Raw genomic sequence first — 14,269 nt, 5'->3', positions numbered from 1 at the left:
AACTTGAGGTCATTTGTGACTGTGATACTTCTCTGGGAGTCTTTTTTCTTAAAAAAATTTATTTCATTGTGATAAGAACACTTAACATGACTTACCCTCTTAAATCAACTAGATTTTTAACAAATTTTTTAGTTAAGAGGTTTACCTCAACACATTTTTTAGTGTACAATTCAGTATTGTTAACTATAGGCGCAATGTTGTATAGCAGATCTCTAGAACTTATTCATCTTGCATAATTGAGACTTTATGCCCATTAATTAGCAACTCCTCATTTTTTCTCCCTCCTCCAGCCTCTGGACTCTTAAACCCTATGCCTGGGGGGGCCTTCTAGGGGTTTCATAGTGATGTGAACAACATGTGGCCCTCTGGAACCCAGAGATACCCCACAGGGTGGGCTGGTCTCCAGTCAAATCTTGATCCTGTTTCTCAGGCTGGGAGGCCTGTGACAAACCTGGGGTAAGGCCAGAGCTTCCTGAGAGAATATCCAGAAACTAGGGCATACTTGCCTGAGACCTTAAAACTCATGATGACAAAGTGTATCTTGGGAAGGGGCAAATAGATTAGAGGCAACAGAACTTGAAGAAGGGCCAGAAGGTGCAGCTGGAACTATAAATGGCGCTCTGGTCCAAGGGCAGGATGGCTCCTCCATCACTGCGTTGCTCCATTGGGTTGTGGACCTGATCCTCTCATCCAATGCTGTCTGGCCCAGCTGCAATCTGGAGCCAGTTGAAGGAGTCTAAAATGTAGCTTTTGGTCTCTGTGTTAATGGGAGAGTGGTTGGAAGTGGGACCTGAGAGCCTTTTTATCATGATTCTTTTATTCCCCACCCCCACCCCCACTCCCAAGCCTAGGATTGTATTTTTCAGTAAGTTTAACTGTTTGTTGAAATGAAATATTTATACCTGGGCTTAAATTTAGAAAGATGGCTATGGAATCTGATTTGAAATATAATGATTGAAAATACTTCTTTAATATATATATATATATATATTTTTGGTGAGGAAGATTGGCCCTGAGCCGACATCTGTTGCCAATCTTGCTCCTTTTGCTTGAGGAAGATTGTCCCTGAGCTAACATCGGTGGCAGTCTTCCTCTGTTTTGTATGTGGGACACTGCCACAGCATGGCTTGACAAGCAGTACATAGGTCTGTGCCTGGGATCTGAACCCATGAACCCTGGGCCATGGAAGTGTAGCGTGCGAACTTAACCACTATGCCACTGGGCCAGCCCCTATAATGACTAAAAATATTTGTCATCAAAAAGCATGTTACTAGTTAAGTTAGAACTTAAAAACCCAAGTATTAACTGATGTGACATAATCTAAATCTCACCTGTGTTTTCCAGTCTCTTTTATGGAAAAAATAGTTCTCAAAGAAAGTCAGAGGCTCCTTTCTCCTTAGCATTTCTAATTTCTGTAGGTCTCTGAATGGCTTTCCCATTACCACCCCATCCACATTAGGAAACAATGGAAAGATGGGTATTTTTGAATATGGGCTATCTGAAGGAGGATTGCATCCTAAAAAGACAAAAAAATGGTATCAAAAATAATATATGAAGAAATTCACATAAAATACATATATCTGGTGCCTGTTTTGCTCTTTGTCTATTCTTCTCTTCATTGGCCACAATCCTCCTTCTTCACTCTCCTGCTCCCACCCCCCACCAATCCACAGACTCTCGGCTTTATCCAGGTGTCTGACGATTCAGGTAAGATGTACATTTGCTTTCAAATGATATCTAAGTGACAGAGACAAGTCACTCAGCATAGGCTGTGGTCCTGCTCTTATAGCACTTGGCCTCTGGTATTTATTTGTGACCAGTGATATACAAATAAATCCTTTACGACAGTGGGGAGAAGACAAATGGCTCTTACTCTTGAGCTCTTCCAGAAATTTAAGTAAATCCTTTTCTTTCATTATTGTGATCCGGGCAGCACTAGCAAAGGCAGCTGTGCTTGAGCTTGGAGGTGTGCATATGTCTGGCTTAAGTCTCCTTTTTCCATAACCCATAGCATAGGGACTCCATAATATTCCTGAGGTGGTCTCCTGGAATTTTCTTCGGAAATAGCTAAAAAAAAAAGTAATCCAGAAATGAGTGTTGGACAAAAAGGAAAACAGGATCAAGTTGCAAGTGATATATGCTGAATAAATTTATTTTAAATTTAGTTTGCATATTCATTCAATATTATTTATTGAGTGCCTGTTCCCATGACATTTACAGACTATCTACCGATACTTTCCAAGGCTATTTGACTATTTTTATATATGTCGTCCCTGGGCTTTGGCTTCCTTCCTCCTGCCCATGACCTCCCAGTCTTGTCTAGAAAAATACCTCTCGATTATGATCCTTGACGAACTCTTGAGTGGTACCAGCTGGAATACAAACATGAATCATACCTACTATTATATTACTTTGTGTTGGGTGTTAAAATGTAACTTTTTAAAAATTAAAAGACACTCTCATTGTAGAGAACTTGGAAAATATAGAAAAGTATAAAGAAGAAAACATTACCAGTAATCTTACTATCCACAGTAAATCACTATTGATTGCAATTCTGTGTGTGTGTGTGTGTGTGCATGCACATGTGTGTGAACAGATTTAGGAGAAATATTACTATGCATTTTAGGTTATAATCCTTAAGAATAAGTACAGCAGGCTATGTATGATAAGGGGCTCTAATTCACAGTACAAACATCCACAAAGGTATAAACATCCAATTTACAAACACGCATGCTTTCAATATTGGTGACAGATCGGATTCCTTCTTGCTGCTGGAATGGTGGACTTCTCTTTGAAGCTGTGGTGGGGATCTGGTCACTCACTGCTGAGGTGGAAGGACCCGTTTCTCACTGCTTTGGTGCAGTGGGGGCTTCAGCACCAGTGTGGAAGACCTCACTTCTCAGTGTGCTGAGCAGCGGAGCGTCACTTCTTGCTGTCCCAAAGAAGATGATGCAGGCCCTTGCTTCTCTTTATTACGCAGGCAGGTTTCTTTCTAGTACAGCAACAGGAGGCTTCACTTCTCTCTGGGATGGTGACAGGCAAGCTTTCTTTTCCTCTCAGGAAGAGGGAAAGAACTCATTCTAAACGTTGGAGCTGCAGCAGTGGTTGGGTAGGAGATGTGTTGATAGCGTTCTGATTAGAGCCTGGTTTATAATCAGATACTTCCTTCCCTAGTCTTGAACCCAGCCATCCACAGTGTTCTCACTCACCTCTGAAAATAGTCTAATGCTTGTTTCTCTTAGTATAATTTAACTCCTAACAGGTCCTTTAAGGCTCACCTTTCCTTCCCCTCGGAGTATTCTCCGCATACTCTATGGCTCTGGGTGTGGTCCTCAAGTCAGCAGTACTGGCAGCACTGAGAACTTGTTAGAAATACAAATTCTTGGTCCTCACACAAACCTACTGCATCAGAAACCCTGGGGCCCAGCAATGTGCTTTACCAGTGGCTCCATGTGGTCCTGATGCTCACTCAACTTTGAGAACTGCTGCTGTGGGGTGTAGTCTCCTCCTTCATGATGCCTATGGTACCCTCTGCTCAGTTAAGTCTGATAACCCCGGAAACACTAATCTCTGCTTGATGATTATATACCGGGACATATATATATATATGTGTGTGTGTATGTATATATGTGTACATATATATATATGTATGTATGTATTTTTAATTGAGTTCATAATAGTTTACATCAATGTGAAATTTTAGTTGTAAATTATTTCTTGACTGTCACCACATAAGTGCTCCCTTTCACTCCCTGTGCTCACCCCCCGTCCCCTTCCTCTGGTAACCACTGAACTGTTTTCTTTGTCCATGTGTTTGTTCACATTCCACATATGAGTGAAATCATGTGGTGTTTGTCTTTCTCAGTCTGGCTTATTTCGTTTAGCATAATTCCCTCCAGGTCCATCCACGTTGTTGCAAATGGGATGATTTTGTCTTTTTTATGGCTGAGTAGTATTCTATTGATATACCAGGTCATATTTATACCTAACTGCTGCCTTCCCTGCCTCCCTTCCTAGCTTCCTTCCCTCCTGTTTTAATTTTTCTTTAATAACACAAGTTTTCCTTAAACATCTCTGGATCTTTGGATATCTATATTTAAAAGTGAGAGTAAGCACTCTTTAATAAGGTCAATTGGAAGCTGTTTGGTGTGGTGGGTCTTACTGAGTGGCAACTTCACTGTCAGGTAATTGGTTGGAGCCTTGTTTCATCAAGAAACTTTTTATTTATTTATTTATTGAGGAGGATTAGCCCTGAGCTAACTGCTGCCAATCCTCCTCTTTTTGCTGAGGAAGACTGGCCCTGAGCTAACATCTGTGCCCATCTTCCTCTACTTTCTATGTGGGACGCCTACCACAGCATGGCTTGCCAAGCGGTGCCATGTCCGCACCCGGGATCCGAACTGGCGAACCCTCGGCCACTGAGAAGTGGAACATGCGAACTTAACCACTGCACCACCAGGCTGGCCCCTCGAGAGACCTTTGAATTGTGAGTATCTGTGGGTTTTTTCTCTTTTCATCAATTTTCCTGGGGAGGGATCCTCTGATAGTGTACCTGAGTGCCATAATTCTAGCTGTCAACACATTGAGACCTCGGGAAGGGGAAGGTGGCTGGTAGGGGTCTCGCCAGTCAGTGAGTGGACTTCCATGTAATACCTTGCTTTCACAATGATACCTTCATCTCAGTTATGTCTGATATCCATGAGTCCAAACAATCTTCCTGGTACAACCTCTTCAGAGAGTTAACTGCCAGGGCAGTCACTTGGTTGTGTGGAGTTAGGGAGAGGGATCTAACTAGTTAACTAGTCTTTCTGTTTTGGGCTCCCTTGCTCAACCCCCAGCCCCCTCTCCCCACAAAGGTTCCTGGTGTTCAGCTCCTGAGCCTTCCAAGGGTTCTGCAGTGAGAATTGGTTTGCTTCTTGACCTTCTCTACTGCAGGTACTTGAGTTTCAGCCTCTTCAGATCTCACTAGCCAGTAAACAGTCATCCATTTCCTTTCCACCTTCCAAAATTATGTTGATATCTCTTGTCAGCTGTTCTCCTTGCTTTTGTGGGCTTATGCCCTCTAAAATACTTTTACTATTATTTTAGTGCAATTTCAGAAGGAAAAAGAGGTAAAAAAATGCATTTATTCTAATATGTTTAACCTGACAGCTATTTTTTAATCCTCTAAAATTTGGCTTTCCTCTCATCATCCTTTTGGAAAGAAGGTGACATAAGATTTCTTAACTACTAAATCTTATTCTGTCCATTTAGTCCTCATTTTACCTGGACACACTTTAGCATTTAATACTGGTGGAAAGTCTATCCCTTTTTGAATTTCTCTTTGGCCCTGGCTTTCCAACTCCACACTATCCTGGTTCTCTTCTTGAATACTAATATTTCCTTTGCTGACTCCTTTTTCCTCCCATTCTGTAAATATGAGCATTCCTTATGATTCCGTCTTCAGTCCTCTGCTCATTTTTCTCTCTCTCTCCTCCTCCTTCATTTTATTGAGATTCATGGCTTGTTATTTCCTCCATATTAACAGTTTCTAAGTCTATATCTTCACCCCAATCTTTCTTTTATGTTTTACTTCTACGTTTCAAACTTATTGTGGGACATTTCCACTTAGCTGCCCTACTCTCAGTTCAAATATTGCCTGTCTAAAATCTTCCCTTTCCATCCCCCTACTCTAACATCATACTAACTATTTGTTAGTTCCTAGTCATTCAGACTGAAATGCTGCTGTTAATCTTGACTCACCCTTTTCTGCTTCACTTTAAAACCTCAAATCTTAGGTTATGTGGCCTTCCTTTGCTTCCATTCCCTTTGCTTCCTCTCCTTTCCAGGCCTTTTCCCCTGTTGCCAGAGCTATTTCTTTCATATCCTCACTTGTCCCTTGGTCATCAGTCTGTCTTTATAACAGACTTTTCTACATACCACTTCCACATTAAACTTACTTCATCCCTTTATCGAATTCTTTCTTCCCCACTGCTCCCCTCCTCCAAGACTTTCAATGGCTCCCCACCGCTCAGAGTAGATTTTCTATAATCTGGATCCAGTTCACATTTCCAACTTTATCTCCTACTGTTTCTCTTCACAAACCTCATGTTCTAGCCAAATTACCTGCTCACTGTTCTGTAAATATCAAATGCAGTCTGTTTTCTAAATCTTTTTTTTCACAACATTCTCTTGTTGGACTACCGAATAGATAATTAATAGCTGTATGACCTTGGGAAGGTCAATTAAATTTAATGAATATTGAGTGCCTATGTGTTCCATCCTTTGTGCTAGGTGCTGGGAAAATAATGATGAATAAGCCTGACATGGTCCCTGTCCTTCCAGAGCTCGCAATCTAATGGAAAAGACTGCCAATTAAACATGTAATTTCAAAAGTGCAATGTGCTGTATGATAAGGAAAGAGAAGCATTTGGGAGGGGAACCTGATCCAGACATAGGAGGCAGAGAAGGCCTCTTAGAAGCAGTGACTCCTAATTGGAAGCTGAAGGATAAGAAGGAGTCAGCTTAGCATAGATAGGTATAGTGGATTGAACTGTGTTTCCCAAAAGATATGTCCAAGTCCAAACCCCTGTACCTCTGAATGTGGCCTTATTGGGAAATAGGGTCTTTGCAGATGTAATGAAATTAAGGCTCTTGAGATGAGATCATGCTGGGTTTAGGGTGTGCCTTAAGACCAGTGACTGGTGTCCTTATAAGAGAAAGGAGAGGGAGGTTTGAGACACATAGGGAAGAAGGCCATGTGAAAATAGAGGCAGAGACAGGAGTTATGCTGCCACAAGTCAAGCAATGCCAGGAGCCACCAGAAGTTGGAAGATGCAAGGAAGGATTCTTTCCTAAGGTTTAGGAGGGAGTGTGGCCCTACTGATACCTTTCTTTTGGACTTCTGGCCTCCAGAACTGTGAGAAAACAATTTCTGGGGTTTTTTTCTGCTTTTTCTCCCCAAAGCCCCCCAGTACATAGTTGTATATTCTTAGTTGTGAGTCCTAGTTGTGGCATGTGGGATGCCTCCTCAGTGTGGCCTGATGAGTGGTGCCATGTTCACGCCCAGGATTTGAACTGGTGAAACCCTGGGCTGCTGAAGCAGAGCACGCAAACTTAACCACTAGGCCACGGGACCAGCCCCATGATTTCTGTTGTTTTAAGCCATGAACTTTGTGGTGATTTTTTACGGCAGCCCTAGGAAACTGATACAAGAGGGGAGAGAATGTTTAGGCAAATACTTGGAGGTTAGGGAGCATGGAGTATTTGAGGACCTGAACCAAATTTAGTATAGGATGTGATTGGGGAAGTTACAAGAGATGAGACTGGAGGGTCAAGCAAAACAAATGACATATCATGAAGGACTTCGAAAATATCATGTTAGGTTGGAACTTTTTCAGAGGGACATGAGAGGCCATTGTAGGGGTTTTAGCAGGTAAATGATAGGATTAGATTTGTGCTTGGTACTGAAGGCACTCAATAAATATTTTCTAACTGAATGTTGGATTATTCTGGTTGCAATGTGGAAAATAGGTAGAGAGGGCAAGAATGGGGGCAGAGAGACAAGTAGGGAGATACTGCAGTAAGTCCAAGTGTAAGAAGATAGTGACCTACACTAGGACGGTTTCTGTGGGGACAGAGAGAAGTGTATGGATTTGAGGCATGTTTAGGAGTTAAAATAGACGGGATTTTGTGATTTGTTGTATGTGGGGAGTGAGAGAGCAGCAGCAGCTGAGGATGTTGGGCCTTCAGCTCAGGCAATTGGATAAACACAGCAAGACAGTGGAGCTATGCACTGAGATTTGTAACCCAAGTGGAAGAACTAGTAGAAGCGGGGCTAGGAGGAAGGAGATGAGCTAGCTTCTGACATTTTGGGTTTGAGGTACCTATGGGACTGTCTAGTAGGCAAATGGGAACTCGAGAGGGGGATCTTGGCTGGATATACAGCTTGATCTTCTCTAGGCCTCATTCTCCTTGCCTGGAAATGGGGTATTGGAACCTACCTCACAGCGAAGATGGATTAAATTAGATCATTCATCAAATATTTACTGAATGCCTGGTATGCCAGGCATTTTTCTAGGCACTGGGGATGTAACAGTGAATAAAACAGACAAACAATAATCCCTGCTCCCATGGAGCTTACAGTCTAGCATGAGAAAACAGATAACAAACAAAATAAACTAGTAAATTATATAGTATGTTAGAAGATGATAAATAATATGAAGACAAATAAAGCAGAGAAGGGGAGACAGAGTGGCAGGAGGATTGCAGTTTTGAATAGAGCGGTCAGAGAAGTCCCTGCTGAGAAGATGACATTTGAACACAGACCTGAAGGTGGTGAGATAGTGAGTCATATGGCTATCAGGGCGAAGAGCATTCCAGATAGAGGGAACAGCAAGTACAAAGGTCCTGAGGTGGGACCATGTCTGGTGATTTGAGGAACAGCCAGGAGGCCAGCATGGCTCCAGCAGTGTAAAAGCAGATGAAGTCAGAGAGGTCAAAGGTGAGTTCAGATCACATAAAGGGCCAGAGTCGTGTAAACACTGGCTTATATTCTGAGGGAAATGGATTTTGAAAGTTTTGAGCAGAGGAGTGACATGCTCTGATAACATTTTCAAAGGATTATTTGGTGTTGTAGGAGTCAAGGGATCAGCTAGGCAGAGAGAGTATTGAGAGTAGACTGTGGGGCGGGCAAGGCAGGGGAGGGAAGTCAGAAGGTGCAAGCAGGAAGAACAGTTAGAAGACAACAGTCCAGGGAAAAGCTAATCTATGTAAAGTGCTTGCTCAGAACTTTACACTTGGTAAAAATCTCAAAAAATGATATAATCAACTCTAAGAATACCTATCAAATTCTACCAATATTCAGCTAAGGACCTACTTTCTTAGAAAACTAAACGAATGATCTTTGCCACTCATTTGACTATTAATTATGTAATATATGTTGTATTATTTCACTTCTTCATATTTATTTAGTTATCTACATATTTATGGCTTTTCTATCCATTTGTATTTTAAGCTCCTTAAATGCAAATGCTATGTATTAAACACTTAGGAATCAGGTTTCTTCATCTGTAAAATGGAGATAATAGTATATACCCATTAAGGAGGTGAGGAATAAAATAGATAATATGTATATTCTATGCTCATTCTAATTACTTCCACATTATAATAATAGCCAACATTTATTAAGCTCTTATGATGTGCTAAGCACTTCACCCATATCATCACATATCATCCCCATGATTGCCCTATAGAGAGGTATTATTATTATTATTATCCCCATTTTATAGATGAGGAAACAGGCTGAGAGGTTAAGCAGTGTGCCAGATTTGTGTACCAACAGCAGGCATTTAACAAACACATTTGAATTGGAATGAAGAGAAGAATTTTGTGCATCTCTGTTCCACATCTGACAGAGATGTAGGATAGTGTAAAGAGATTACCTATCGAGGAACAGAAGGATATTTCTACAGCGTTGGTGGTATTCTATATTTTTAAGTCCTGTAAAAGGAATAGCAGAATGCACTGAAAGAGTACAACTTGAAAAGATTGATAATAGCAATGTTTAATTTCTATAATATAATGGTAAAAATAGATTGAGGAAACTTATTTTTAGTTATATTTTCTGGAATAAACAAACACATTTGGGTGTGAGAATGTTTCCTCAGCCTCTATTCTCAAGTGTAATTCTGGCTCTGCTCCAGTCCAAAGGCCACTTTGGGAGGTCTGAACTTTCTGTACCTCATCCCAGAACCAAAGGACCTCTTGGTCCCTGGTACTTCCAGCATGAATGGGAGTGTCTTATACTCCAAAGTAGATTTCCGAGCCCACGCAAAATCATCCCTGGAAATCTTATTCCTCTGGGATTCTCTAGCCTAGGGTAAGAGAAGCTGAGCTTTCTTTGCTGTCCTAGGCCCTTAGTGGGGCCCTGAGATAGTTTGAGGTCAGCTTTGCAATTTCAGAGCTAGGCAGTACTGTGGGATGAAGGAATAAGGTCTTGTGTTGTGGCATGTGAACATTGCCACAAACACCTTCTCTTTTGTTTTGGAGCAGGTTCTGTGGAGTAGGATGTTAGTGAGAGGTGACAACTTTGTTAACTTTCTGAGAAGGCCATTTTTGCCCCTTCGTTTGTCACTTACCTTACGATTTCCATTATAGCCTTTCTGGGTAAGGCTGAAGTCTCTACAAGCTTTGATAGGATTTCAAACAACAGGATTCCTGGGTTGCCAGCTAAATCTAAACAGGTTTCCTTTTCTGGAACTATGGAGGAAAAAAAATTCAAAATGCCTTCTGAAAAAACCATCTATCAAAAAAAGTAATAAACTGACAGTCTTTTTACTGTATTTACAATATTAATACCAAGTCAGGGACTAGAGAATTACAGAAAAACATTCAAAATCTATTCTATTTAGTAGAAAGGTCATTTTGATTACTGACAGACAAAATAATCATGAAACTTAAAAAATGCTTTTAGTTCAATGACTCCTAAGTAAATATAGTAATAGATTTAACATAAACATGAATTATGTGTTAAGGACCATTGTCCTATTCTTGTGGGTAAAGGAACTGTTGATAAACATATCTCTGGTTTGCAAGCAAACTCTTGTTAACTATAGTGAAAGGTGCAAGCTGTAACTTCTGTTTATCCTAGAGACAGTTAATAGCCTATGAATGAGTGTATTTTTAAAACTGTATACAGTATTTGGAATTTGGAATGTATTTATCTTAGAAAACATCATATGAATAATGGTTAGATTTCTTAAGGCAGCCTATTAAACTCATAAGCAAACCATCAGAGTACTGACAACAATATTTCAAGTATACCTTCACATCATTTGTAACCTTGTGTGAGAGCATGTTCTCTAACCTCCAGCAGACTCTCCAGCCCTTGCACTGAAGCTTCATCAGAGTGAGGAAGATCCTTCTCAGGAACAGTAAATTATCTACATCCCAAATTTGTAAGAGAGAGAGCATTTTCCTTTTTCTAAAATAAATTTTTTCTTATGGAAAAGGAATACCTCCCAAAGTAGCACATGCACTTGGTAAAGAATTAAAATACTATAAAAGGAGACCAAATTTTCTACACTAGTTTCTCCCTGAGTGTGCTCATTGGAGACCAAAAAGCAGTGTCTCCACTTTAGACAGGACTTTAGACAGTACCTGTGCCTGCTTAATGCATTTAAGTTAAAATTCTAAAACTGTATAAATTTGCTTAGCAAATACTGTTTTGCTGAAGCAGTACAAAAGTCAACCACTTCCCAGACTACACCTTCTGACTTGTCTCCTGATTGGAGACCTAAGTGAATCATATTTACCATGCAGTGAAGTGCAGCTACCCAACTGCCATCTATTCAGTAGTATCTCTACTCACCCACAGCCTTAAGGAAGCGGTTCTGATCTGTTAGCACTTTTATAAAGTCTGAGAAATTCACCTTCCCATCTCCTGCAACATAAACCTAAGGCTCAGAACAAAGATATACAATGTATTTAATTATCAGATTATATATTAAACATAAAAGTGAAAACACCTTGGACCATCCAATACTTAAAATCAGAGAGCATTTAGGGCTGGAGATATGCTCAGGTAAGCACTGGTCTTCTTGAAGTGGTCTTAGCACCATCACACTAGTCACCCACAGCCCAGTGAAGCAGTGGTGGAGTATAAACATCAAACCAAGGGTTCCCAGCCACTGCAGTCCGATCCACTCACTCTTTTCCTAGAGACTTGCTGTTTTTGCAAGGAATCCATCTCTGCCTTCCCACTCCATACCCACTCCTAATATTTCCCCAAGTCGTACCCCATTTCCTCTAAAATTAAAGAATAGCAAGTGCTAATAGAGGCGTGTGTGTGTGTGTTTTGATCAAATAGAAAAATTGGGCAGAGTTAGTGGAAGTAAGTGACACCTTAATTAAGTGGTGGCATTGACTCCCACGTGGAACTGGTGCTGACTGAATGGGGCACTGGCAGTTGGGTGGGGCGAGGTGAGAGGAGATAATATGCTGAGTTATATTCCACACAACATATCAGCCTGGGCTAGTAATCACTAGGTCAGTATATTCAATGAAAACATTATCTATATGCTTTAAAAATATCAACAAAAAACGCCATGGTGTTTAAAATTCAACATGGGCTTTAATGATGGAAGGAAGATTTGTACTAATACGATTCAAACAGAAACAAAAGGCTTGGATTTCCTAGGTAACATCTCATTTTTGAAATTGTCAATGCCTTTATATCTGTTATTTCAGGGCACCCTCCAAAATGTGCATCATGAACAGGTAATCTGAATTGGATATTGAAATATGACAGTCACTTTTAGTTTCCTCACAGGATTTTTAAAAAAACAGTCCATTTGTAGCATTAATTTGATTTCATAACTTGTATACAAACCTCACTGATATACTCAAAGAGAAACACATATATGTACTTTTGACAAATAAGTGAGGTTTGTTTCTCATGTTTATGTAGTCATTGAGAGAAAAACATATATTCATAAAAATCTTTTATGAGAAAAATAGTGACAAGTCAAAGTACTCACGATCAATATCAGCACATCTTAATTCATTATAGACATCATGCTTGGTTAGATTCATTCCCAACTTAGCTAAAGTGCACATCATTCCATGTAAATCAATACAGCCAGTTTTATCCTTATTAAAATAGTTGTAGGCATCTTGGAAGGCTGGGGAAATGAAATTAAGTTAGGACAGTTATTCAAGAAAAAATATATATTCTAATAGAATTAAGACAGACAATACAGTTGATTAGAGATCATGTTCTGAAAAGTATTGAGAGAAAAATGAGTACTTAATAGACATTTCTTATAAAGGATGGTGTCCTTCCATGAGATTTGAACTGGAACAAACTAACGGTGGAAAACCAAATCTGTGGGCAAAATGACCTTTGAAGGATGTCCACATCCTAATTCCTGGAACTGTGAATGTATTACTTTACATGACAAAAGAGACTTTGCAGATAAGATAAAATAGATTATCCTGGATTATCTGAGTGGGCCCAATCTAATCACAGGGTCCCTTAGCAGCTAGAAGCAAGAGAGATGTGGCAGAAGGAGAAGTCAGATTCAAAGTGCGAGAAGGACTTGAACCCACTGTTACTGATTTGAAGATGGAAAGGGCAACAGGATGTGGAATGCAGAGGCCTTAAGGGGCTGAGAGAGGCTCCTGGCTGACAGCCAGTAAGGAAATGGGGCCTCAGCTTTATAATTGCAAGGAACTGAATTCTGCCAAAAACCTGAATAATCTTGGAAGCAGGTTCTCCTCCAGAACCTCCAGATAAGAGACCAGGCAGACCAACACCTTCATTCTGCCTTGTAAGACCCAGAGAGGAGGAACTAGCTGAGCCCACCTGGACTTCTGACCTATAGCATGTGAGATAATAAATTTGTGTTGTTTAAGCCGCTGAGTTTGTGGCAACTTGTTATGGCAGCAATAGGTAGAAAACTAATGCACCAAATTGGACCCAAATTACATGTGTGTGTATATTTTGTACAGATTCAAAGTTTTTTTCAAAGAAATACTCAAGGCCAAAATTAGACATGTATTTTCTAAAATTAGTGAATGAATAAGTAAACCCAGAACAAAGTATGTCCTAAATGGCACCAGAATAAAACTTATTTCATATCATGTTCAAGCGTTAGCATCTCTTTGTATGAGAGTGATTAATCCTATAGAGATAATGATATCTGGGTTATAATTGTGTGAAAAGTTAACATCTTTCTCTCTTGGTAAAAGGCAGGCTTCTCTAGGGCTGGAGCCATCTCTGACTTGTTTCTAATTTCTCCCAGTGTTTTGAGCACGTTAGTAGGTGTTCATTCATTCACGCAGCCTAATAAACAAATACTTATTGCATGCCTTCTGTGTGCCAGCTGCTGCTCTGGGTCCCTAGGATACATTAGTGTACTAAACAGACAACGATCTCTGCCCTTATACAAGTGTAATGAATAGTAAATTAGATAACACATTACAGGGTGGTAACTGCTATGGAAAAGAGAAAAAGTAATGCAAGGTGAGGGGATTGGGAGTTCCAGGGATTGAGGGATAGGTTGCTGTATTAAATAGGTGAGATCTGAGCAGAAACTTGAAGGAGGTGAGGGAGTGGATATCTGGGAAAAGAGAGGACTAGGCAGAGGGAGGAGCTAGAGCAAAGGCCCTGAAGGAAATGGGCTTGGTGTGTTCCGGGAACGGCAAGGATGCTAGTGTGACTGAAGCAGAGTGAGCAAGAGGAGAGGTATAGGAGAGGTCAGAAAGGTAATGTGTGTGTGGGTATGGT

General features: G+C 40.4%; 1 protein-coding gene across 1 annotated transcript in view; it reads right to left on the bottom strand.

Annotated features, from left to right (window-relative positions):
• The window catches only part of EFCAB3 (EF-hand calcium binding domain 3), a 35,056-nt gene that overhangs the window by 6,970 nt on the left and 13,817 nt on the right, over positions 1–14,269 (bottom strand). Inside the window, exons 4-8 of the mRNA XM_046674545.1 lie at positions 12,519–12,662; positions 11,351–11,422; positions 10,119–10,239; positions 1,874–2,067; positions 1,332–1,516 (exon numbers count right to left, since the gene is read on the bottom strand). Of these exons, the coding sequence (XP_046530501.1) occupies positions 1,332–1,516; positions 1,874–2,067; positions 10,119–10,239; positions 11,351–11,422; positions 12,519–12,662 (716 nt within the window). The remainder of the gene's footprint in view (positions 1–1,331; positions 1,517–1,873; positions 2,068–10,118; positions 10,240–11,350; positions 11,423–12,518; positions 12,663–14,269) is intronic.

Source organism: Equus quagga, chromosome 11 (genome assembly GCF_021613505.1).
Source record: "Equus quagga isolate Etosha38 chromosome 11, UCLA_HA_Equagga_1.0, whole genome shotgun sequence".
In the NCBI taxonomy this organism is placed as follows: Eukaryota; Metazoa; Chordata; class Mammalia; order Perissodactyla; family Equidae; genus Equus; species Equus quagga.
Note: the sequence above shows the minus strand (reverse complement) of the source record. Positions and strands in the feature narration are given on the sequence as shown.